At 37.5% G+C, this 27,098-nt stretch overlaps 1 protein-coding gene across 2 annotated transcripts in view; it reads left to right on the top strand.

Moving 5' to 3' along the window:
- The window catches only part of PLD5 (phospholipase D family member 5), a gene marked incomplete at both ends in the record, with an annotated part of 177,936 nt that overhangs the window by 94,138 nt on the left and 56,700 nt on the right, over positions 1 to 27,098 (top strand). For both annotated transcript variants that reach the window (XM_082048180.1, XM_082048181.1), the window contains 2 exons: positions 14,531 to 14,699; positions 23,508 to 23,622. In XM_082048180.1, coding sequence (XP_081904306.1) covers positions 14,531 to 14,699; positions 23,508 to 23,622 — 284 coding nt within the window. The remainder of the gene's footprint in view (positions 1 to 14,530; positions 14,700 to 23,507; positions 23,623 to 27,098) is intronic.

Below are 27,098 nucleotides of genomic sequence, written 5' to 3' on the forward strand. Positions count from 1 at the left end.
CTGGTAATTCTGCAAAAGAATTGTGTAATATGGAAGACAAGAGGTGATCTTATGGTCTGGAGTCACCGAAAAAGTATTTAATATTTCAAATCATAAAACTCATTCATTTGCAGATTAAAAGCAAGAATGAGAGCTACAAATGAAAAACTGGAGGAACCTCAGTACCGGGGCAGGGCATTTTATTTTTACCATGGGCTATTCGACTTTTAATAGTCTAGTATTAAATGAAAAGCTTTATCAGATTTCTCATGTTGCTGTTCATTTGAAATGAACAGCCTTTATCATAGAATCTTTATTACTTAAGGTTGTTTGTTTGTTTCTTTGTTTGTTTTTCCTTTATGATGGTTTTCTTGTTGCCTTTAAAGAACTTTCATGTTCTGTAGTGGTGATTTAAGGAAATGGCACTGTGCTTCTGTTCTTAGTGCTGTCTACAATTACAATACCTCTTGGGTGATTATAGCGATAACAGAACCAGATTCTTCTTGAGGATACACAGTGAGAGGACAGGCAACAGATACAAATTGAAGCACAGGAAATTCTAAGTACATGGGTTGAGTTGTTTATTGGAGTTGTTTTTGGTTTGGGGTTTTGTTGTTTGTGGGGTGTTGTGTGTGTGTGTTTGTTTGTTTTTCCTCATTGTGAAAGTGGTCAAACATCAAAACAGGCACCCAAAGAGGGCTTTGTAATCTTCATTGTTGTAGCAATTCAGTACTTTACCAAAGTGCTGAGCAACCTGATGCAAAGGGACCTGTTTTGAGCAGAAAGTTAAACTAGATGACCTCCAGGGGTGCATTCCAACCTGAATTATTTGATGATACTGTCTGCTGTATTGTTTGCTGGAATGTCAACTGGAGCTCCTTCTGCAGTGGTGTTTTTCCCGATAGTTGTGTGAGCTTTTTACATCCACTTCTCAGAGGTGCCTCTACTATCCCTAGGATTCAGTATGACAGAGGTGATTCTTCATTCTGACAATCTCTAATATCTTTGCTAGGGGTTAATTCTGGGTCTTTCAGTAGAATTCCTTCAAGTTTGTTTTTTTTTTTTTTTTTTCTGCAGATCCCAATCATTATACTGTTTCTTTGTAGACTTTGTTGTATTTTCACCTTCTTTTTGTTCTCTCTGTTTCACAACACTTCTCATGTTTCATATTTCATGGAGTTTATTGCTACTCAGGTTCTGTGGTTACTGTCTTCTTGGATTACTTGAAAATAATAATAAAACATACTCAGAAGCAGCTTTGAGAAGAAATAAAGCTACCTCAGCTGTCCACTGTTTTGCTGGAACATGTTCTTACAGTTTCAGAAAAGATTTGTGAAAAAGATTTTTCTTAAATCTGTTACACATTTTAGCATTCATCTGGCTTTTAGTTGGTCTGTTTCTTTAGTCTTGGTATCTTTTAAACTTGTTTTTCTCTTTGAACTTCACAAATTACAGCAGTCATGCAGAAGCAAGGAATGACAGAGGTCCTTTTAGTCAGTTTTCAGACTTAAATATTTGTATAAAGTAACAGCTGACTGTAGAGCCTCCTAAAGATACAGTTTTCCACAGGCAACATTAGAATTAAATTTGAATGAGCAAATATATTATCTGAAGGCAGAAAATAAATATAAGTGCTCAAAAAATGCACTTTCCTCAGACTCATAATGGGAAAACCCTTTTTCAAATTTGTGAGGTTATAATGCCTCTTAAATACATCATTCAGTTTCTCATAGGGATATATGTACTATTTTAGTTAACAGTTTGATTTTGGTTATTCCTAGGCAGTAGTCCAACTGTAATTTAAGTACATTTTCCATCTTTATACCATTGAAGGAAAGCAATTACATAGAGAAACTGTAATAAAAGAAGACATAGTTGCTCAGAGATAGATGCAATACTATTTGCATCAGGCAAGATGTAACCAGAAGCGCAAAGGAAGTACTAATGCCATTTGAAAGGCACTGATAAATTTTAATCTGGAATACTATGTGTAACTGACCATCAATAATCAAAAAGCTTGAACTCATGCTGAGTAGGAGGAGGTTCTAGGAGTTAAGAGTATCTAATTAAAAAATACACTAGAGGCACTTGGCTGTACAGCATAAAAGCTAAGAAGGGAAATGATTGTTGTCTGTAATAATATCACAGAGGAGAGAAATTCCCACGTGGCATCCCGGTTACTGAAAATAAAGAATAGAGCAGGTAAAAAGATAACAAGTGAAAGTAGTTTCTGCCTATGAAACAGCAAGACAAAAAATGTTCCAGTATGACAAGTGGTGGTAAAAACCCTTCCTTTTTCTAATATCTTTTCTTCATCTCCATAATTTAAGAACAAAGGCAGATGAAACATTGCCAGAAGTAGCAAGAACAGGTACTTTATCACCCAGGAAACCTTTTCTATTTCAGTTTGGAACTTCTAAGTTCCTACACACTGTCCCTGGCTTACTGTGTTACCAAGCAAGCGGCCTTGTAGGTAGGGTAACCACATTTTTAAAAGAATATATCTGTTTTTCTATTTACTGCAGCTAAAGGTAAGCAGTAGCAGACTTTCAAAGAATTCTCATGAGAAATAGTAAGCCAAGTTAGACTTGCCTCATGCCTCTGATTTAAGGAGTTTGAATTATGACAATTTAGGGAAGAGTAATTAAAAATCTGTCTCTTAATATTGTATATTATGAGTGGAGATTTTCAGAGACCCATGCTGCTACTTCCTAATGCAGTAATTCATAGAAATTTACCAAAGATGGATCCCACTGTATTTGTCACTACTGTTGGAGCAACAAAAAGTCCCACTAATTAAGAGCTTTTGGTCTATCTAGACAAATCAGATACATTGGAGGAACGGGACAGAATGCGCAGAACTGTGTCTTGCAGATTTAGTAGCAATACTATGTTTTCACAGAATGGGGTTGGAAGGGACCTCTGGAGATCATCTAGTTCAACCCCCTACTAAAGCAGGTTCACCTAGAGGAGGTTGCACAGGACCGCATCCAGGTGAGTTTTGATTATCTCCAGAGAAAGAGACTCCACAACATCTCTGGTCAGCCTATTCCAGTATTTTAACATCCTCAGAGCAGTTTCTCCTCATATTCAGATGGAACTTCCTGTGTTTTGGTCTGTGCCCATTGTCCCTTATCCTGTCTATGGGCATCACTGAAAAATGTCTGGTCCCATCCTCATGACACCCACCCTTAAGATCTTTATAAACATTGATAAGATCCCCTCTCAGTCTTCTCCAGGCTAAACAGACCCAGCTGTCTTGCCTTCCTTGTAATAAAGATGCTCCAGCCCCCTCATCATCTTTGTAGCTCTCCCCTGGGCTCTGTCCAGTAGTTAGTTCCTTGTCTTTCTTGAACTGGGAAGCTCAGTACTCCAGATGTGGCCTTACCATGGCAGAGTAGAGGGGGAGGAAAACCTCCCTCGACCTGCTGGCCACACTCTTCTTAATTCACCCCAGGATACCATTGGTCTTCTTGGCCATAAGGGCATATTGTTGCCTCAAGGTTAACTACTTGTCCAGCAGAACTCCCATGTCCTTCTCTGCAGAGCTGCCAATGAAGTCATTTGGAAGAGATTTAATGAGTAGAAGACTAGAAGGAGTAAAACAGAAGCAAAAAAGGTCATCTAGGGTGTAATACGCAGAAGAGCGAGGGAAGGGGCGGGGAGGAGATTATGGCACATGATTGAGCAAGCTGTTCTGATGCAGAGAATGTCCAGGAAAAAAACACAGGAGTCAGCCTATTCTCTTTAGAAAGCCTAATGATCCCAACAAAAGGGCTGTGCTGACTATACTCTCTGGCTTCTTCCTAGTGTTTCTTTTTTCAAATCCAAGGAGAAAGAAAATTCCCCAGAATGAACAGTTCATTCACATGGATGCATTTTGAGCACTTACCAGCAAAGTTTAGGTTTCATTGTATAAAACATCATCCAAATGAAGGGCAACTCTTTGTTCCCTGTCACAAAGTGCTCCATAATGAGCCGGAATGAATGTCTGAGCAACTGGCGAAAAAATGAGGGAGGGAAATGATGAGAAATAAGGGAAAGAAAGAACAAAGTTGTGGTAGTCGTAGAGTAGCCTTGATGGGAGGAATTTGTTATGTTACCTAAAGTTTAGCAGAGCAGATGTGAGCTCTTGAAGTGCTGTTGTGACCCCAAATACATTTCAGCCATATGCGAACGCAGATATGGCATCCTTCTTCATTGGTGTATTTCTTTTAATAAGATGACAATACAAGCTGTTTTCCCTCCTTTGTCTTTAAACACTATTTCAAAATCACAGTCTAAATGGAAGTTACTCTGGTATGTGATAAGGTGCTGAAAAGCTTTGTAGTGTGTTTGAGACGTGATGAGGACAGAGGGGCATGTCACAGACAAATTTTAGGGCTTCTTGTCATGGCTTGTCATACCCTAACAATAGCTGAATGGAAGTGTCTTAAAGAAAGCCCAGATATACACGAGGAACAGAAGGCAATTTCCATTCTTAGTCTGTGTCCATAAAATAGCTTTCAAACATATCCCCAAGGTGTATATCTGTTGTGCATAAAGAGAGCCATGAGCAGAACACTGCAACATTTGACCTCTGTATTCTTATGCCTTCTTGTATGTGAAATTCAGCTACAGTGTAGTCTGAACTGAATGATGATTAGTATCAAGAGATACTGTTCCTTTCTTTGTGCCTCTGTGTCATTTGAGAACAATTTTCTGAGTATTTCAAAAAAATGACCAGTGAAATAAGATTTACTTGAACCTCAAGAAATTTGTTTCTGATCAAAATATAGAAATTGTCCCATTAAAAAGGGGGCAAATCCAAGTTCTGACAGCAAGCACAGAATTGGAAGAATCTAGAAATGTGGAGTATGATGCCATTTCTATTGATTATGAATTTTGAAATGCTAGTTCCTTTCAGAACATGGGAAGAGTCAGATGACTGCTGTGCTGATTTGTTTCAAATAATGTCTTTTTGACATCTCTAGTGGCCTTATCAAGCAGTCCAGGCACATTTTTGCATTACATTGAATAGTAAATGTATTTGTCTGAGTGCTGAACTTTTAGTAGGGAAGTTGTGGTATATTTCAGTTTTAATTACTATTCAGATGACATAAGTGGACTTCAAGAGCTGCTGACACAGGCTGGATTTAGATATTGGTGATCCAGTGCTCATCAGTTCTTGCAAGATTTCACCTAAAGTGAAGTGATTAAACAGGACACTTGAATGTTCCCTAAAATGAAACTTTTTTCTATCTCTTGGAAGCTCAGATGTAGGTGCCATCATTGCAGCTCCTTTCTCTAGCAGATAATTATTTCCTTATGGAATAAGGCACTAATTGTCATGGCTGAAGATGGGAAAGCTGGGACCGTAAGCATAGGGTTTTCACTGGGATGGTGTATTGGTCTTCTGGTCAAACCAGCCTTAATTAAGTCTGTGGTTAATCTACTGTTAATTTTTTGGTCTTAAATTGGGTTATTTTCTCTTCATGAGGCACATTAATATATAAAAATTAAATTATATTTTTAAAGTTTCCTTTATTAAATGTAGGTGTGCTAATTTCTGGTTTGATGATTTGGCTGTTCAACTTAACACTGCATTTTTCCTTAGGTAGTGTTGATAAACTTCTTGTCCTATCAGAAGCCATGAGATGTTTATAATTATTCCTATAATTATTCCATAAAACATGTATCTGTTCTGACACACTAGGATTTTATCTGTTTGTTCTGTATGTATATAAATTGTTGCAGAAGGCATAAAATAGAGCATAAATTGTTCAGAGAAATTAGGAATTGTGACTATACTGGTCTTTATCATGGGATTGTGAGGCAAAAAGTTAAAGTAAAATGTTGCCATTTTGTTTCCACTCCATGTTTACATTTAATTCTGGAAGAATTAGGTTTCTATGTCCAGGACCTGTGAAATATCTTTGCTGAATTGCTTATGAATGTCAGATTGAAGTCTAGAGGACCAAACTCCACATCCTATCTGTTCAGTAAATTAACAGTCAGTTAAACTCAATTCAGTAAATTAAAGTTTTGTTTGCTCCACTGCATTCATATGATGTTTGATCTGCCTGATAGAGAAAGATTTCAGGGTCTCAGCTGATGATGCCTGTTAGTGGTTGCTAGTTCTCACCTTTATTTTGCTTACTTATGACTAGATGTTAATAATCAGTTACATTAATTTGCTTATGAAATAATTCTTAGTTATCTAGTTTTTTTCAACAGGTGTGCTAATGTTGTGGTTGAGGCTCAACATAAGAGAGTTGAAGCCTAAAACAAAACAGCTGAAGCAAAACCACGTGATTTTTATTCTGGAAGGGTCTTTACAGATATTTTGTTGGTTGTCTTCAATTGCATTATAGTTTTTTTTGTTGTTGTTTTCTTCTTTTATGAGGGATTTGTTATTGAGCCTTCATGATGTTAGAGCGTTTTACAAAATGGAATCAACAAAGTTCATTTCAGCATTGCAAGGGGCAGTTGATAAGATTTATTTTGGTATGAGCCTGGATATCTAATAGTGGAGGGAAAAGATCAGTATTGAGCTGGACTGACCTACATAATTCAAGAAAATGCCTAAGTATGCACTAAGCATATGAGAAGTCCTAAGATCAATAAGGCTACTTAAACGCTCAATGCCAAGTTACACTTCATTTACATGGGTTTTTTTGAACTGAGGCAAATATCAGTCGTGTCAGCACAAACAAATGAAAACCTTTAACATTTGCTATTTATTATTTCTTGTGTTTTTATGTCTGTGCTCTGTTTTCATTTGATACTCTATATGACTGCTGTCTTAGGGCTAGATTTAATTTCTGACTGAGGTTCAGACTTGCTTTGGCACAGGGAATACACAGTCTCCTCAGATGAAGGTTGAATTGACATTGTAAAACATGTGGTCAATTCTTTCCCTCTTTTGGATGCAATTTTGCCTGTGAGAACTGAAAGTTGCACCTGAAATACATCTGTGTAAATTTCATCATCTAAAATGAAGCTTAATTAGAAATCTTTCACAGGTTTAAACCTTAGATGACTTGCCGTTTTGTATAGCGGCTCCTTCTTTTGAAACTTATGTGTCTATGGTATGTTACAACACAAATATTGTGTTGCTTGTCTCATGAGGGAAGTTGAAACAGTAGGATTTTAAAGTTTGTTCTTTCTGAAGGTGATGGTATAAGAAAGTGGGAATCATCTTTTTCTTACTTAATGATCCGTAGAGCAGTCCAAAGAGAAGTATTCTGGGAGTGCTTCTAGTTATTTATTCTATAGGCCTAGAGAATTGAGTTTAATCTTCAACTGGTAAAAAAACATATTGTTCCATTGACATAACTGCTGACTGAAATTCTTATTTTTAATCTTGTACCAGCCAAGAATCTGGTGTGTAAAATCTGCCAAGTTTGATGGATGCATTGTGCACGTCTGCATGCTGTATTTAGCTTGTAGATATTGTGATGAGTGGGCGCAAAAGTAATTATGTGGGAATATCAATACCAGAGTGAACTCCAAGCTGATTATGAAAAGTATAAGAAGGCCTAAATAGCGAGGAGTTAAAGTATGTGTTGGTATATAGTTAGCATACTTCAATTGCTTCTGATTAGAAAAATTGAAAGGAGACTAAGTGCAAAGAAGGGGCAGTCATAGAAGGGGAAAGTTGAGAGGCAACTTCTAATTTTAGGCATTAGCTGAAGTGTTTAAGGCTGGAGTTCACTGAGTTCATTGAACATTCGAAGTTGGTATAGCTTTTTATTCCCACTCTTGTGCCACAGCCACCTCCTGCAGCTGCATGTTAAATAGGATCAGGCCTTTTGGCTGAGGGGGCCTGGGTCTTCTGAGTCCACTCACAGATAGTATTTACAGAATTCAGGCCAGTGGTAGGAGATCTGTCATCTGCAGTGGGTGCAGGATGGCTTAACCAGCTCTAGCTGCATGTTACTTAGCAAATTATCTGCATGCCTTGTGTTTGTAATGTAAAATGCTGTGGCCCCTCCATGTGCCTGGGTGCCTCAGTGGCTTCCATACTGGCCCAGGTGATCAGTGTGACTAAGGAGTCACTGACTGACTGCTGTGATGAAGAACAGAAGCCCAGGACCAGTATGTACTTCCTTGGCTTGAGGCAGCACCTCCAGAAGGAACACCGCTTTGCTGCACCCGGTAGCTGTGGCTTTGTTTCATTATACGCTCCAATAGAACAGTCTAGTAGTCCCATTTACATGCACACTGTCTACCCTGTTAAACCACTCTTCTTTTATCCCACTATGTTGTAATTCACATGTCCAGGGACAGTGAAGTTAGGAAATCTGCTTTAGACCATCCGGCTGGACCTCATATTCAGCAGGTTTTTACCTTTTTACACTCTTATCTTCTGACTGGCTACCATTACCTTCCAGAATTATATCCAGCCAGATTCTGAATATAAGACAATCAAGAGATGAGTAACGTTCCTTCAAAAGAAAGACTGGTGCTATGTGTCTCCAAAATTCCAGCACAATTTGATTTCTTAAAATAATAAGTGTTAATATGCTCAGTGCAGTGTTTTATCTTTGAATGCATATTTGTCAGGTAGGCACTGAGAGCAGCTTTTCAGTTTAGACATAACACTAGTCTGCTCCATCAAATACTCAGAAATATTTGGATAAAGCTCTGTAACTGGAGGCCAATGCTGCATGTCTCTAAAAAAACAGATTTAACAGCATAAATCTGAACATATCTGCGTTCACTGCAGATCTAATTCAAAGTGGAGTCTTAAACCAAAAATTCAGCATCACAAGATTTTGTGTCTGGACATTAAAGACTTCATGAATGAAATTCAAACAGCAGACAAGTGAATGTCTCCGAAGATCTTTTGTAGTGTGTATATATTGAGGCACATGCACAGGTGCAAACACACATACATGTGCCTCATTGGTTGAGATTGTCCGTGTTAGAGGACTCTGGCAGAGCTTGTGATATTCTTAGTTAGATGCTGCTAACCTAGGTGCTTTTGAGTACTTTGTTTGAGTTCACAGTCCATTTTAAGTTCAATGTTAGCTGATCTCCATTTCACTTTAACCATTGTGTGCTGTCATGAATTTACTTTAAGGGGTGAAACATATATTATTTAAAATTGAAAACAACAGTGTAAGTATGTGATAGCTAGCAGATTTTGTAACTTACAATTCTGGAAGAATCAGAAGTAATTAATTACAGAATAAATATTACATTTTATGCATAGTTCAACTTTTCTTTACTGGATATACCGTATAATTATCCAAATACACTTCATGCCTTCATGCTCTGGAGTTTGATCTCAAATAGAACTGTAGGGCTTGGTTTTCCAAATCGTTACCACTGACTGTAAGGGGAATATCCAGATAAATTGTGAAATAGTTTCTCTTTTTTTAGGACACTTCTTTTCTGAACCCAGAAAAGAAAGTTTATTCTGCATGTTTTTTAAATAGTAATTATACCCTGTCTAGAAGGATATTTCTTAATCCCTTTCAGAAACAAGAGCTTGGAGCTATGATTTTCTTGAGGAGCTAAAAAGAAGATGGTCTTGGGCAGCATGACAGCTAATGAGTAGATCTGAGGGAGAAGAGTGGTAGGAGTGATGGGATGTAGAAGGAGATGGAGAGCTTGAAGGTGGCACAGTGAAAGCCTCAATTGAAAACACTGATCTGAGAAAGATGGTAGGTTTTGAATGGATTTTAAAACTCTGGGGTTACAGCAAAATAGGAGGTGGAACTCTGTGGGAAGCTGTGGTCCTTTGGGGCAGGGTTTGATGGTTTTAGGGCTTCTGGATTAAGAAAGAGAGAGAGGTCACAAGAGGGTATCTTTAGCTAGGACTCTGGTGTGTGTCATGTACCTTTCCCTTTCTTCTTTTTTCTTTTTTTCTCTCTCTTGTCTGAAATATAACAGACTTATGACAAAAATAGCCTTTGCTCATCTTTTATTTCTTTATTGACTCACACAAATCATAGCAGTGTTTTCTTATCACATTTTTTCCCTTTAATGGTGAGTAAATTCAGATGTGGTAGAGACACTCAAGTGCATATGACCTGGATTTTCTTTAGTGTATGAGTCTGGATTGAGACATACTGGAGCGAATAATGCTTTATACCTTATTGTTTTAATATGGTGTGAAGTTTGAACTATCAAAAGAATTTTCCTTTTTACTTGTGTAATCATTATAACTAAACTTTACAACAGATAGAGCTATAAATTTTTGCCAGTAAACCCAGTAACCTGAAGTTTATTGAAGGGACAGACATAGCCCCTGCCTATTTTCACTCCCCTAGTCCATTTTCTTTTCTAATTAACCCAGATGCTCAATTAAGAGTATCTCTGTTTTCTTCAGAGGAAAATATTCGTGTGAGATCAGAAAAAAACCTCCTCACTTTCTGACCAAAGAATTGTTAAAGATGAAGAAGAATCCTTAGCCTGAGACAGAATTCGCTTGGAATTGCTAAATGCAAGTCATGTAGCTGAGCTCAGAAGAGACAAGGTCTATTCTTGGGTAGGCATTAAATACCATTATTCTGTTTACCACATTTCTGTTAGCTCAGAGGAGCTTGAATCTCAGCTCCGACCCTTGTCTCTCTGCAAGCTCAAATATATTGTATAACATTACTTTCAGATTTCCATGTGAAATAGATTTGAGAATATTCAGCTATATAACCAAAGAGGCTAGCCTATGTTGGCATTAATCAAATAAAATACTTAAACCACCAGGAAATTGGGGAGGGGAAGAACATCTCATCCAACAGGTTTTATGTTATCAGTTAATGATTTTGAGCACAGGAAAAGTCTGTTTCGATCACCATGTTACATTTGTTCTGTTTTGTCTAGTTTATATGTCATTTTTGCAGAACAAATTATGTCACGATGTCTGATCTTCCTCAAGGTCTGTGAATGACCTTCTCTCCTGGAAGGTTTTGTTAAACCATATTTTAAAAACCTCTTTGTGGGTCATCTTGGAACAAAAGTGAGTGCTAAATTTAGCTTTTATTGATGGAATTGGGGCTTGCAAACTCAAACTTTCACACAGAAGTTTTAACAAAACTCCTCTTGACTAAGCACTGGAACTTTGCTATTGTGCCAAAGGAAGACAAAATATTATGAAAGCAAAATCATTTAGCTTAGAGACTTGATGGCTGACTTTTTTTTATCTTCTGAGCTTCATGTTAAGTTTTGAGCTGGTAGAGGAATGTAGTGATGTTCTTGGCAGAATCAGTTCATTATTAAAGGGAATCAGTTTATTATTAAAGGGTGTTGGACTAGATGACCTTTGAAGGACCCTTTCAACCCAAACTGTTGTATGAACTGTTGTAAGTTTAAACTCTGAAAACAACATTTTAAATAGTGCCCTAGCTAGATGAATCATCTTTGTCTGTTAAAAACCACAAAATATTTACTATTTGGTTAAACAAAATGCTAGGAAATATAATAACAGATAATATCTCTTCTGAATAACAGTTTCACTAACTGAAATGCATTTGGCTTCTATTACATGATCAAACCCAAATTATAAAATGTCAGGAGCTGTGTAGTTACATCCCTTATTTAGTGTTAATGCTGTACCCTGCTGCATGTTGTGCAGATTTAAAAGTTGAGAGCTGATCTCCTGGTGAAGAGCAAGTTCAGACCAACAGTCAGGACAAACTTGCTAACCAAGAGGCACCCCCACCCTGACAAGGACCATTTTAAGAGGGAGATGAATTTTCTTTTGCCCAGCAAATATGCCTTGCTACTTTCTTCAAAAAAGTAAGAGAGAGAGAGAAAGAGCCCATATTTTTTGCATATATTGAATGGTAACTGTACTCAAATGTATCTGTAGAGCAATTACTGACATCCACAACTCTTCTTGCATTACACTTTAAGGTATAGCTTCCAGCACCTTCTGGAATCTGGGTTTGCAATACATAGATACATAATTTTCCACTACCTCTGACCTAAATAACATTAAGTCAGTAAAGCAGAAATAAGCATGTATGTGTTTGGCTGGATCAGGGCCTTGATCTCAAATATCATATGTTAAAGTTTTTGAACTTGGAGATACTGGAGATATTCAAAACCTGACTGGACAATGTCCTGAGCAACCTGCTGTCATTGACCTTGTTTCATAAGGAAGGGGGGTTGAACTACATGATCTCTAGATCATCTCAGCCCTTCTGTGACTCTGTGACAGTGTTATCTTTTTTGGCAGGTTTCAACTTGCCAAAGACAATGGTAGGAAGAATGGAACTTAAGCTAATGCTTTCCAGTGAGAGAGCAGTTCTGTACAGCCCATGAGAAACACCATTGCAAGCCACTGGAAGTAACCAAATTCGATCCTAGTAGATATTTTGTGGACTCCTGTATATTCATTTGCATAGGTTCAACCAGAAAACATTGTGTATGTCAGGCAATATTCTAATGTTGAGAAATTTTGGACATGTCTTAAGGGAGCGATTTGCACTTCTGAAGTCTAGCTAAATCAGGACCACATTTCTTTGATATGGAGAATATTCTAAAGAACTCTCTCGGATATATGTGTGATTGGGCAGGGGATGGAAGAGGCCAGAATGACATGGATTCATTTCTAATTTTTGCCACTGGATGGCTGGGGGAGCAAATTATGTCCTTGTAGAGATCACTTTATCTTCTGTGCTTCAATTTCTTGTGCTTTGAAGGTGGCCGTCCTACAGCTCTCCATAAAACAGCTCTGGGAACATGGACATTGCTAAGAGCCCAAATATGGTTAGTAATGTTAACTATTGAAAAAGAATTAACCAGGCTTTCAAGGGATCCAACAAAAGTTTTATTAAGTTCTGTGACAGGATCAGATGCAGCAGAAATAAGTCTAAAACCTTGAGTGCTGGAGTAAAATAGTTTCTTTTTAAAAGTATGGCATTGCTAATAGACTAATAAGGGCATTAAATTTTTAGAGCACTAGTTACTTTGAGAAGTTTGTAAGCAACACAGGTATAATGTTTTAGAATAATGTATACTTTGAAGACACTAAAAAAATCAAGTTGAGTTTTTAAACTTTAACAGATAATTTACGGATGTTACAATTCTGTTACTGTAACACAGTTGTGTTTAAAGTTAATCAATAGAATAGTGTATATGAAGTAAGTTGTGGAGAACATAATATGTAATTTTAGCTTACTAATATGTATGTTGTTTGACAAATTTTAGGGAATAAGAGAATATTCTTGAATGTTTAATGAAAAGAGGAGCTGTGCCTGTTCTGGTTTTTGAGATGGATTTTTGGCCAGGCCAGGAGAGGAAGGTTTACTTTGTCACAATTCTTGCTGGGTTTTCTTTACACTGTTAAAGAGTACCAATCTTTAGTCTTTTAATGGGTTAACTTCACAAACATGCTTGATTATCTGAAATAGCTGTAAAAGTTTCCATGTGACCCTTTAGGATGAACTGAATTAATAGAACATACTGCACTAATCTGTTTTTCTAACAGTCAAAAAGTGTACAACTTACTTAAAACAAGTTTACAAATTATATTCATATTGCTGTAGTTGATAATTAATGCTATTAATAAGTACAGAAGTAGTCTGGAAATACTTGATGTACTTGTATACGATGAAAAGGAGTATTCTCCAAGTCCCTACTATAGCTTTCCTAAATCTGATTCGTATGATTCACAGTCAAAGTGGCAGATGTTGGAGGCACTTACAAAAGTTCCTCTTGGATAAGTTGATAGTTTCATCTGTTTATGTAAAAACAGAACTGGGAATCTTCTTTGGCTTGTGTTTATTTTTAAGATTCCTGTATTAGAGTGTAGAGAAGAGCTTTACCTGCTCCAGTTTCAGGAAATCCAGTGGTGAGACAGTATGCTGCATGAAACATATTTCCCTGAAGCAGAGGAGCATATTTTGAACTGTCAATTTACTACAATGTTTGTTTAGCTTCTTTAATGCATGTGAATGTATGTAATGTAATTTGCAAGCATTTTGAATAATATAGACAATAAGATCAAGGAGCCTTCCAAAAAGAATGGGAAATTAAAAGGGCATAATTCTTCTTAGCAATGGGATCCCAGTTAGAGCCTTAAACAGGTAAACAAAACCAGAAAAATTAGGTAGATTAGAGCAGTTGAAAAGGAAGAATTCGTATATAGAGACAACAAAGTAATGAAATGTCAGCTGTAAAAGCAGACCTAAGAGAATGCCAGGAAGCATACGACTTGCCACACTGCTTAGGGAGAAGAAATTAAATGCAAAGATGAGAGTGGCAAAGCAAGAAGAGATTGTTTCATCCTTCCCATCCTCACTTTAAGGACTGATTCCCATTTACTGTGTTATAAGAAGTAAGCTATTCCATGTTTAAGCTAATTTTGCAGAGCTTCAATAGCATAATTGGCTTTCCTGAATTAACAGTAGGTCATTTCCACATTTTATTGTTTTGCAAAATGCAGAGCATGACAGTCAGCAACTTCAGACCGAGTTGTAGGGTGGCACACAACTGAGAGCCTCAGGAGCAGATGTTGAACCACAGGTCCCAAACTTGACATTCATCCCAATTTGGAACTTTTTAATAAAGAAAAATGCTTTTGATAAGTGGTTATTTTTTCCTTATCTATTCTCAGGGTTGCTCTTGTGGAAAATATTCCTGAAGGGATCAACTATTCAGACAGTGCACCTTCTCATTTGTCCCTTTTCCAAGGCTGGATGAATTTGCTTAATATGGCTGAAAAGTCTGTTGACATAGTATCTTCCCAGTGGGACCTCAATCACAGTCATCCATCAGCATGCCAGGTATGTCGTAGCCTAAAAAAAGGGTGGGACTTTAACAATCTGTTCTTCTTATTTCACTGTTAGTTTTTTAGAACCACAGCCCTTCCCTGTAGCAGACCTATTAGTTTGAGTAGTCTAAAAAAAATTTTCGTATGGGGATTTTCCTGCCAATACAGTAGTTTTCTGAGAGTGGTGGTACTCTTGGACTAGATAACACATCCAATGCATATTCATATTACTTTCATCTTAAGAGAGAATGTCATTGTGAATCTTAAGAAACCTGAAAAATTGTGCCTATATTAACTCATCCATACTTTGGGAATATCCATAAATCTATACACTTATTTTCTGCTTGGTGCAACTGATGAAGTAAAAGAGCAAGGATGTGGATTAATTCTGAAGCCAAATAGATGGATAGAATTGCTCTTATAAAGAACAATGTAGTATTGAATGATTTATCTTTTCAAAACGAATCTTGGGAAGGAGTGGTGTTCAAGACTTCTGCAATTAAGAGCAATAGGAAAAAATCATAAATCATAGTGAATGAGACAGGCATGCATTAAAATGATGTTGTGCCAACAAATGCTTTATTCTTGAGAGCAATCCTTTTAGAAATATGGTAAAGGCAGGTTTCCACTTAGTATCACTGGTGAAACTATGATATCAAAGAACTGTTAGGCTGAGAATATCCCATCTTTTCCACCAAATGGATTCTTTGCTGAAAGAAGCCGCTGAGCTGACATGAAATGGGGTTCAAATGACAGCCGGGTAACTATAAGGAATCAACTCCATTACACTGTGTCACAAACTCTACAGTTTCCTGCCTAGTTCTGTTGATGCTGTGCAGTAAAACAAAGACTTTCAAGTCATGAACTGGGTTCTACTTCTTTTGAAAGAGGCTGTAGCCTAGTTGAATAGCATACATTAACTTTTCTGCAGAATAAATCTGCTGCATGTCCATTTAAAAGAGTGAAAATCTAAGGTGAGCAGCCAAATGGAAAATGTAGTGCAAAGCTTTCCTTTTAGAATGCTTATAAATATTGGAATATAGTTTGCAAATAATATAATTACACAGCTAAGCATTATTTAAATTTATTGCCTAAGAAACATCAAACCCGTGTACTGTCATTCGAGTAGATGAATTCAAAGAGATAGTGCCTTAGATGTTCTTAGAGTGTGCATGAATCTTTTAAAAATGTTTTGTCTGAAAAAAATTCAACATGTCATTTGCTTTAAAACCAGCAGAGCTTAACAAATCCCAAGCAGAGGACAAAAATAGCAAACTGTAAATTGGGATTTCAGTAGCTAAGTATCAAATCCATTCACTGTTCCACATTCTGATGCAAAGTGAAAACTGTAAGGTATTGCTGAATGTCAGAGCAGGGAAAGGAAGGGGAGACATGCAAGAAGTGGATTTGCTTTTTCATCCTCAAATGCACTGTTAAATCCAGAAAAATGAAACATCTTTCATAATAGTCTGTTCTAGCTATCTATTTCTGCCTGCTAGTAGTCTTACAAAAGTGAGTAATTGCTTCTGTTTAAAGGCAATTAATATTCCAGTCCTTTCCTCATTTGTACAGCAGTGTGGGCTGAACAGCTGATAGATCTATCTGTCAAGCTTGTTCCTGCATCCTAAACCACTATACTGTTATTGGCCAGTCTAATTGCTAAAGAAATTGCCAAAAGGTAGTGTTTCTTAGGCAATCGTTACTCCAGAGAACGTACACAAAACTTGGTGTCTGAAAGGGAGGGGAGAAAATTTGTGTCATTACATCTGCTTTCTCCATTTGTAAACAAAATTGAAATTTCAGAGGAGCTTCAATAATTGTGATTTAGTAAATCTCAGAATTATAAGTGAAATGTCCTCAGGTCTTTACAAAACTGGGTTCAGGGAAGTTTGCCCCCAGATAGCAGAAGCATTATGCAAGATAAGGGGGTAAGATGCAATGCTTCCAGGAAGTATGGTGCTTAGTAAGTTCTAGTTTTTCCTTGAATTATTCTTGTTTTATCAGAAACTAAAGACATAACCATTTTCCGTATGGAACCACATCCTGCTCTATAAATAGCAATTTCCATTTTATGAATATTCAAGGCATATTGGAAAGCAAAGTTCTCCCCAAGAGCACTTCAATAGACACAGATTTTTGAAGGAGAAAAGCTGAGTAGGCTAGATTGCTTTTTCTTAATTGGTTACAAGGTTTAGCTATATTCTCTGTATATGTGGTTGTGTAATTATGTACACACATACATACTTATATATACACACACACATATGTCCAATATACATAGTGATGAATATATGTATTTGGACAAAATGGACAGTATGTTTACATATGGATGATACATGTATTGAGTGTGTATATATATATATGTATGTATGTATGTATGTATATAGGCGTGTGCGTATACAAAATCACAGAACTTCCTGCTGTGTTTTTCTTCATTTTTGTTTCTGGTTGTGTTACTTAGTGTCCTTGACATTTGCCTGTCCATGTTTGTTGTTAAAAAGCTAAATAAACAGTCGTTGCTGACTGAGCTGTCCAGGTCTCAACTGCTGTGCTCAGCCATCTGACTTCATGAGTCTCATTAAATTGGAGTCTCCAAATGCAAATGCATGATGCTACAATGTTGCGCGTGCTTCCACAGCTTAGGCAGGCAAGTAAACAAATATTTGTTTGGCAAAATATAGAGCAGGTTTTCTACACCTGTTTTTCTCAGAAAAAAAACGTGTTTTGGTGACTTAATGATATCATCTGCGTGCATTTTCAAGATAGTAGGGTAGTTGTCATGCAGTGGCTTTGACATTTTAGCCAAATGTGAATGTGTGACTCCTCCTGTGTCAATCTGATGTTTAGAGATATCAGAGGACAATGGAAACACCATTTTTGAGGATTTTTAATTTTAATTTAATGAACTTTTAATTCATTTGCAGTGAAGGGAAAGTTGAACATAAGATCATGCCAATTTCATGATTTTCAGAATTCATTTCCTCTGGCTTATCTCATGTTTAGAAACTTATAATTTAGAGTCACCTTTTCATGGTTCCAGCAAGTCCTTCCTCACAATTTTTTTTTTAAGTTTAACAAGCAAGAATTAATGCCATCATGGTTTATTAGTATTGCCGTAAGATCTTGCACAGCTCTCACTGGATGGCTATTTGGATCATCAAAGCGTAGATCTGCGCCTGATTTTTATAACGATCACACAGAAAACAGGTAGTTCTCACTATCTCTGTTTACCTACCTGTGGTTCAGCTCCCAAATGGCTTGACAGAAGACTCCCACTTCACCTGACAGCCACTTGCATGAGACATATTATCCAGCTTTGTAGTGAAATCTCTGACAATGAGTGTTGTGTCAGCCTCAGGCATGCAGTGCCCAAGCATCTTAAGTGATTTGTTTGATAGAACAAATGTTAGTCCTAAGGCTTAAGTACCCTTCCTTGACAATTATTAAAGAATGCAAATAAGTACAAATAAGAGTACTTCTCCACCCAACAGGTACCAGAAGAAATCAGCCACAGTCAGCTATAGAGATTGCAGTCTATTTTCTGTAAGCGCATCTTTACCTGAACAACTCTGGAGGCGATGCCATTTCCCTGTTGCAGCTGGTACAGGTTGTGGCATAGAAAAAAATTTTTTTAAAAAATTAGTTTGTAAAGTGAAAGCATTTTTAAACCCTAACTGAAACTCCAGAAATTGGTAATCCCTCCCTTTTCATTAGCTCTTTTGCTAGAACAATTTGGGAAAAACCTTTCAGTGTCACTGTTCTGCATTAAATGGTAGAAGTTAAATTTAGGGTTTCTTGATTTATTTGCTCTCTTGATTTCTGCTGGCATGCTACAATTTTTAGTGATGTTTTATAGATACATCCAAAGCCTTGATCATAGGAAAACTTTTAAAAATATTAGTTTTATTTCTATGGAAATAAAAAGCCCAGCATTGTCCAAACTATACAAATCTTAGTTGCTGACAAGTCCAATAATTCAATTTTACAGTACTTCAATAAATACAACATTTTTATGTTCGTATCTCCTCTATTTTATTTTTAATGAGGAATGCATGCTGATAAAGAGACAACAGCAGGCAAGGGAAATCAGCCAGGCTAGAATCAGTCTGCCTAGTGACTGCAAAGAAATTGCTCTGGGGGCAATTTCTATGCCTTTTGGTAATGATAACTAGCTTTTTTTTTTTTTTTTCTTTAAATTCACCAGGTGGCTGTGGCAGGTACAGCTAGGATTGATGTTTCATATGAATGGTGGTTTAAAGCTACCATAAGAATGTCAGTCTGTTCATGTGGTACTTTTTATATTCGATTTTGTCACTTTCAGTCATTTTTTTTGAAACAGCCCTGTGAAAAGTATAAGAGCATATTTTATCAGGATAGTCAGATTTCTAGTGGTATTGTTTGTTGAAATGCAGATACAGTATAAGGTAGCATACTGCAGTTTCACAGCACTCAGCTGCTACTATTTCTTAGTCCTCCCCAGCTGAGTATATAGAAATGATTCTGATTGCTGTCACAGTTGCGCAGCAGCCTGGTATTGTCTCACAAAGGGAGTGTGGTCTGAATGACAGCATGAGGGTTTGTATTCAAGAGAAGCACTTCAAATGTGCTGACAGCAGTGACAAAACTCTTCAGACCTTCTGTCCTGTCTTCTTTCCTTTTCATAGAACAAAACAGTAAAGCTGCAAGTAAACATGTCAGAAAGTATAGAAACTGAGTTTCAAATTAATATTAATGGGGAAGAAGGCCAGGTTCTTCAACAATGAAGGAAGAATTTCTAGTACCCTACTTTAGTATAGTAGGTACATATTTTTAAAAACAAGTTGTGAATTTTTCATAGTTATTTAAAGTGTCTAGACTAAGCCTTGGTGAGCATGTGAATGCCTGCTGAAGGATGATGCAGTGAGAGATGAGACGGATGAAAGTCTTTCCAGTTCTGGTACCGGGTGGTGTTTTTTTGCATACGTGTATAAACACACATATTTGTGGTGAGTGCACTCCTAGTCTTAACCATCACTACTTAGAGATGCTTTAAATGTTTTATCCATTTGAGGTTTTAGCATTTATGAATATAATTGGATAAAAGAGGATATTATAAATGCGTAGCTTGTGCTGTCACTGATGGGAAAAGAGAGATATTTTCAGAGATATCTTCATTCAAACGCAGGGCTGCACTTCCAAGTGATCTAATCACCCATAGGCTGGACCGTTCAGCTAGCAGCATGGCCTGTAAAGAGGTGGTCCATCAAGGATGCTGTGTTGGTCACATCAGGGCACACTAAGATCAGGTAAAACTCAGGAAACACTGCCATGTTATTTTTTTGTCCAAAATAAAATTAATACAGAAAGTCCAGTCTTGCTTATCAAAGCTTTTGTAAATCATATGTAAATGAAAGTGGCAATCATGTCCAAAAATAAGCACTATGGGGAAAAAAATGCAAAGAACCATCCCCTGAAATAATTTTATCAGCTCTAGAGGTTAACTTTCTAAGCATTTATGTAGCAGAATAGTTAATGCATTAACTTGTACTGATAACGGAAATCACTTTCCATCGAATCTCAGAATGCTTTTTCCATGTTCATTTTTGTATGCTAGAGTTTTCTACTATGCTTCTAGTCAAAATCAGCTTTTACAGATAACCCAAACAAAGGCAGTGTGTCTCTGTCTGTGTAGTAAATTAAATCAACACATAGAACCTTTCTGAGTAGCAGTTTCTACAGATATGTATTTAACTAATTTACACCATACAAGCCTTTTAGTCCTTAATTTTCCCTGCTCACTTTTTGTGAAGATACAACTAAAGAAAATCAAAACTTCTGAGGTAGGTGGTTCTGTCCCTCTCTGGTGAGACCCCACCTGGAGTCCTGCATCCAGCTCTGGAGCCCTCAGCACAGGAAAGACATGGACCTGTTGGAAAAGGGCCAGGGGAGGCCACCAAGATGATCAGAAGGGATGGAACAGCTCTCCTGTGAGGACAGGCTGAGAGACTTGGCGTTGTTCAGCCTGGAGAAGGCTCTGGGGAGACCTTATTGTGGCCTTTCTGTACCTGAGAGAGGCCTATAAGAAAGATGGAGACAGACTTTTTAGAAGGACGTGTTATGACAGGACAAGGGATAATGGTTTTAATCTAGAAGAGGGGAGATTCAGGCTACACATGAGGAAGAAATTTCTTACTATGAGGGTGGTAATATACTGGAACAGGTTGCCCAGAGAGGTGGTAGATGCACCATCTCTGGAGACATTCAAAGGCCAGGCTGGACAGGGCTCTGAGCAACCTGATCTAGTCAAAGATGTTCCTGCTCATTGCAGGGGGGTTGGACTAGATGACCATTGAAGGTCCCTTCCAACCCAAACTCTTCTATGATTCTATGACTCTGTTGTGTCCAGCCGGTGGACCCAGAAAAAGTGGGTCCAAAGGCTGCCTAAGCTCTGTCATGTCAGGAGCCTGTTGCCCTGGGGGAGCTTAGGGATGGGGCAGGGCATGGGTTGGGAGCTCTGCAGACAACGGTACAGTAATTGCTATTCCCAGATTTGGTTAGAGCCCAGCAGTGCCAGACCACAGCGATTGCTGGAGAGACTCTACTGGGGGGAACAGGGCACTCAGGAATACTGGTCTGTGCTTCTCTGCTCCCCTAGGATCACAATGGTGCTGCTGCATAACTCTTCTCCCAAGTAGCAAGTGATAGGATGAGAGGAAATAGCCTCAAGTTGTACCAGGAGAAGTTTAGATTGGATATTAGGAAAAATTTCTTCATGGAAAGGATTGTCAGGCATTGGAACAGGCTGCCCAGGGAAGTGCTTGAGTCACTATCCTTGGAGGTGTTTAAAAGATGCATAGATGTGGTTCTTAGAGACATGGTTTAGAGGTGGACTTGACAGTGTTAGGTAATAGTTGGACTAGATGATCTTAAAGGTCTTTTCCAACCAAAATTATTCTATAATTCCACACTATTATCTCAGTAATTCTTAACTCTGGTAACATCTGTCCCCCTTCTCCTTAAAAAAACCCAACACAATCACTGATGTGAGAATTAAGGATCTTTTTGCTTTCATGAGGAATGTGAGGGAAAGTCACTCCTTGACTTGCACAACTCAGTAAGGGCTTTCGGGTGTGCAAGTTAAACCATGATTGTTACTTCTTACATATTGGACTACCAAGTCACCTCGAGAAATGCTGAATTTGAGTAAAAGAAAAATTTGTAACTTCATGCAAAGCATGTTTCTGTTTTCCTGTTCTGTTAGCTATTGTATAATGTTTTCATTGTGGCAGTGTCTTGTTGACTACTAAGTTCCTGTGGGCCCTGGGATGAGTGCTATGCTGTGGATTTGAACCAGCAAGCAGGTACATGTTGCAAAAATAAAACATAAGCAGTAGTTCTGTGTTTCCATTGCATCCTCTGGCTGCTCTGTAATTTTAAGAAAGCAAAGTTTTAAGACACTGAATATTCTTATTTTGCCACATATATTCAAAATAGGTTCATATTAAAATATAGACCACTGAAGAGCTACTTTCTGTGACTGCTTAATGCTTAAGTTCCACCAAGGCTAAAAGTGTCAATCTGTACAGGCAGTTACAGTGCAGAGGGTGGCTTTCCACTGGCTGCTGCTCCTGGGTTTGATGTGGGAGGAGGACTTCTGTTGGAGGTTTTGTTAGTCCGTGCTATGTCAGATTGCATCATCCCAAACTGCTTTTGCTCTGGCCATTTTTGGTGAATAGAAAAGTGCTTTTAAGATTTTTAGAGTGACAGTTTCTACAAAGAATTATCTAACATGGTTCTGTGGAAAGCTTTATCTTCTACCTCTTTGTCTGAAAGTTGATATGACCGCTTTTTTGGTTTTAGCGTTACCCTGGGGCCAGCATTATATTGACTCTAAAGTGAATTGTTTAGGCAGGCCAGGCGCTTTATCAGCTGCTTAAACCCCAAGTTTCTGTGTATTTGACTGCTAACTGCAACTGGTGTCTGCTGTAGTAAGCTAGAATAACAACAAGGAAATGGGCTCTAACTGTGGTTGTAGTAACATAGCACAGAAATGATACAGTGGATGTTTTATTGACATTGTATAGTTAGATGCTTCTAATGAAGTTAAAATATTGACTCTAAAAATTAAAAAATCTACTATGCAATCAGAAGGTCTATTTTTTCTCTGTTTCTTGGATATGGAGAAAAAAAGTTGTGATTAAAAATTTTATTTTATTATGTGAAACAAAAGTCTTGATTTCTGGTTTAGCATGTACCTAGTTCAGCATGAGATTCTCTTTTTTGTTTTGTGTTAGAAATGGGGCTTAAGTAGTAAAGCCATAACAGCCAAAAAAAGAAAAGCAACTGAAACATATGTCGATCATTGTTTTCCTTCCTGGTATAGCTCATTGAATGACGACCATGCAACCATTTGAAAACATATTGTACTATGGTTAGAACCACTTACAAAAAATCATTCAATACAGAATAAGTGTAATAAACTCTTTTGCTTGCACTTTTCATCCCAATTTAACAGAATGTAATTATTTAGAATAATGTTAATATAAAAAATAGGTTTTCAGCATAAAAAACCTAGACAATTCTCTGCCTGACACTTCTCATCGGTAGTATTGCGCAATCTGGGGAAAAAAAGTAGCAAGTTTGGCCTTCAAAACAGTATTTCTCCAACAAAAAGTTGCTTGAGTTGCTAACATTTAGGGTAGATTTAGCCATATCTAGGAACATATTTACTCAACTCTTATACCATATGTTTTCATTTTAACATGTATCTTTAATTTATTGGTAAGCTGTTTGAACAATGCTGTGTCTTACAACTTCTGTTTTACTTTAATGTCCTTCCCAGGGTCAGCGTCTTTTTGAAAAATTGCTTGAACTGGCGTCCCGAAATATTGAGATAAAACTAGTGAGCGATATACTGCCCGTGGAATCAAAGGTATTAAACGACTTGAAAACAAAGGGTAAGACCAACATCTTTATGTTGTTATGCCACTGACTGCTACATAATGTTCCTTTTACTTAAAATGCAAACTCAGATGATGTATAAAATGCACAGTAGTGTTTTAGCACTGTTAACCTATAATCTTTCAGCTTTCTCTGGCTCATAGTTATCAAGAATCTGAAACTCTGTTACTTTAGTTGATGTTTGCAGTTTGCAAGTGATTCAGAAGATGGTGCAGTGATTAGATAGATTTTTAAACTCACTACAGCTATTCCAACAGTAGGCAACATAACCTGAGAGACTGCTGTCATACATGTGGGACAAGATAGCTTCCTCTTTTGAGCAATAGCAAAATAAATTAATAAAACAACATGTCTATTGCACTGATGATTCTGAAGCACGGGAAAATAGACCGTCAGTCAGATTTAACTAACTGACAAGGTTTTCTGTGCTACGTATATTTTTTGGGTGCCTGCTTTCCTAGTAATTTTTTTGAGGCTTAACAGTCCTGTCCAAATCGGGATTACACACTGACAATACATGACTTAACTTGCTTTATGTAAAACTGTGTGGAAAAATAACAAAGAGAGTTCAAGAAATGCTGAAAGAAATTACATTCTCATAGGAGTTCTAACAGTCTTACACATGCTTCTCCTGAATAATAATGCACTAATTATCTCTATAATCTGATAAAAGCGTGATTTTTAAGGGTAGGATACATTTTTTCAAAGGGCAAAAAGTACCTGTATATTTTGATGGTGATCATTTTTGGCACTGCTATATGGATCACAGAGGGAATTCTAAAAAAATTATGAAGTAAAGCATTTGCTATATATCCTAACATAACATGTCTATTGATGGTAAAGAGTAAAGAACACTCCCAACAAAAATCAATATTTATTTGTTTAAATTTCTTGTAATCTCCTGACTGGACAAGGAAAAGAAAATTACTAATGAAAGTACTTGTCTCTTAAAGTGATCATCTTTTGATCAAGACTGACATGATATTTAAATGTAATAACTGCAGAGACTTGTTATTTAATGACACTGCCTATTCCAGCCAGGACTTTGATTATTTCTGTTACATAACCAAAAATGATATAAATCTTTTGATAACTATGAAGAATATGCCAGCTTTGTCAGACATCTGTGAAGTAAGGAATTATCTTTTTCTCATACCGTTGAAAAATGAATACATATTTTAATATCAATGCCAATGGAACTGTCTTTGAAAAAGTGGTTTCTTTTCCCTGTGATTCTACTGTTCCAAGTTCCCACCAGTCAGAGGAGATGAGAGGTAGCATCTGTATCTTTATATTGATGTACTTGGTAATAGATATTTTGGCTTTTATTGAGGATACCCAATATCAAAAACTGTCCTCTTTCCAAAAAAAAGATGAGTAAAAATTTTAGTTAGAAAAAGGAGAGATGTTTGTCATTAATACTTCCTTCAGTTTATGTGGGAATTAATCGGCCTTATGAGTTTCTTGAACAAATATACAGAACATAGGGTTTTACAATTTTCCTAGCTTCACTTTCCCTTATGCCTTGTTTAGATTTCTAAGACACGAAATTTTAGAGTATTCAAGTGAAATGATCAGTATATTTGAGTGCTATGAGCTACAAAGAACTAGAGAAAGTCACTTTAATAGAGTAATTCTTGTGAGTTTTGCTATCATCAACTTTGAAAAGCTTTGAAAAACAAACAAAACAAAACAAAACAGACTGCATCAATTTCCATTAATAAAACAGTAAATAAAAACTTATCTATATTAGCCTTTTTCATGTCTGCTGGAGAAAAAAAATACTGTTATCTGCTACCATTGTCTTAGCTGGGGACAAATATATCATTAAACTTTTCCATGCTATCCTGGAAGACCTGTCTAGTAAAATTAGAAGTTCTCTGCTTGTGAGGCACTGGCCACCTGCATTCTCAAAAATCAGTCAGAACTGATCCTTGAAAGGGAACTATGCATCATTATTTGGACACGTATATTCCCGAAGATAACTGATTTTTTTTTCCCTGCAACTGGTCAGATTTGTCTTAGAAAGTATGCCATTTTTAATAGAAATGTTCCTCTTATGGGAAAGAAACCAGTAAACAGATCAATAGCTCAGCCAAGTTTTGAAGCTTCTCAAGATGGAGAACCAGAAGACATTTGGCTGAACAGACACAAACTCCCACTTGTGTGTGGTGTCTGTCTGAATGAGGGTCCAAGCACTACTCTGTCATTCACCAGCTAATAAACTGAGCTGATTGTTCCTAAGCAGCAGATATGTTTGGAGCCCAAGCCATGGACAGTAGCATGAAGAGAAAGCACAAACACAGCCTGTGAGACTCTGGGAGTCTCATATTCCCAAGCCTGCCTTCACCTTGCTGGGTAAACATAGGCTCAGCCTCTTTGCAAGGCAGATTGTATGTGAGAGTCAGACTGCCTCCAGGCAGTGGGCTGTACTACTAAATGTAAGAGAAAGTTGCTATTGCACACAGAAGGTGAAAGAGCCTTGCCTTTCTTTTCAGTGGGCTGGGTGACCAGAACCCCTGAGCTGTGCCTCCATGCTGTGCAGGCTGGTACGTGGGGTCAGGATGAGGGATAATTTGGGTGTTAGCCCCAGGATGTACCTGCTAAATATACTGCCCAGGAACCTTTAAGGATGCTGCAGTTCCTTAGCCCATGGTTATCTACCCCATCCTACATCTTCAGGTAGTGTGCCCTTTCTGATTGAAGTAGCCCAAGTAAAGTCTTAGTCTTGACACAGTGGCATACGTTTATATGTGGTTGCTAGTGGTTACTTGGTCATCCAGATTGTCTCATGCAGTGGGTTGTTTGTTTTTTTTTTTGTACTAGGAACCATGGTATGTTACAGCACTGCAACATCTGAACACAGACATTGAGCCTGCTTCTACCACCCAGATTATTCTAGCACATCTTTAATTTTTCTAGACAGGCATGCATGAAAGCCCCCTTGCTTATTCTCCCCATTTCTGAAGTGCTGTAGAAAGCAGCTTTGATAGACCTTTTCCAACCCAGGGGTTCATCCTCCCTACACATCCTTCCTCTTCATCAGCCATCCCTACTGATGAACAGAGGAGAAAGCTGACTTCAGATTTGAGCTGATGGGGTAAGATAAAGCATAAATTATGTGGGTGGGAGAGCAGAACTGAACTGATGTAGAGTAAAATAAAATTAGTAATTTACAGTTGCAATAGTTAGTACAGATGCCTGAGCTAGCTGTGAAACCTGCAGGTTTGTCACCCCTGTTAAGCCTTCTTTTTGTCATGTCTTTGCTATCCTGACTCATTTGAGCTGGCTGTAAAACAGGGTAGCTTGATTACAGAAGCAGTCTAGCAGCTGCAGTGTGAAACATGGATTGATTTACTGTGCTAACACATAACCACACCTAGAGCTCTGGTGACAGAAGCCTCTGAGTGCTGAGATAATGTACATTTGCTAATAATTGCTGCACTGTGACAGTGTTATTTAGTTGCAAAAT

The sequence above is a fragment of the Streptopelia decaocto genome (genome assembly GCF_964273445.1).
Source record: "Streptopelia decaocto genome assembly, chromosome: 3".
NCBI classification, from domain to species: domain Eukaryota; kingdom Metazoa; phylum Chordata; class Aves; order Columbiformes; family Columbidae; genus Streptopelia; species Streptopelia decaocto.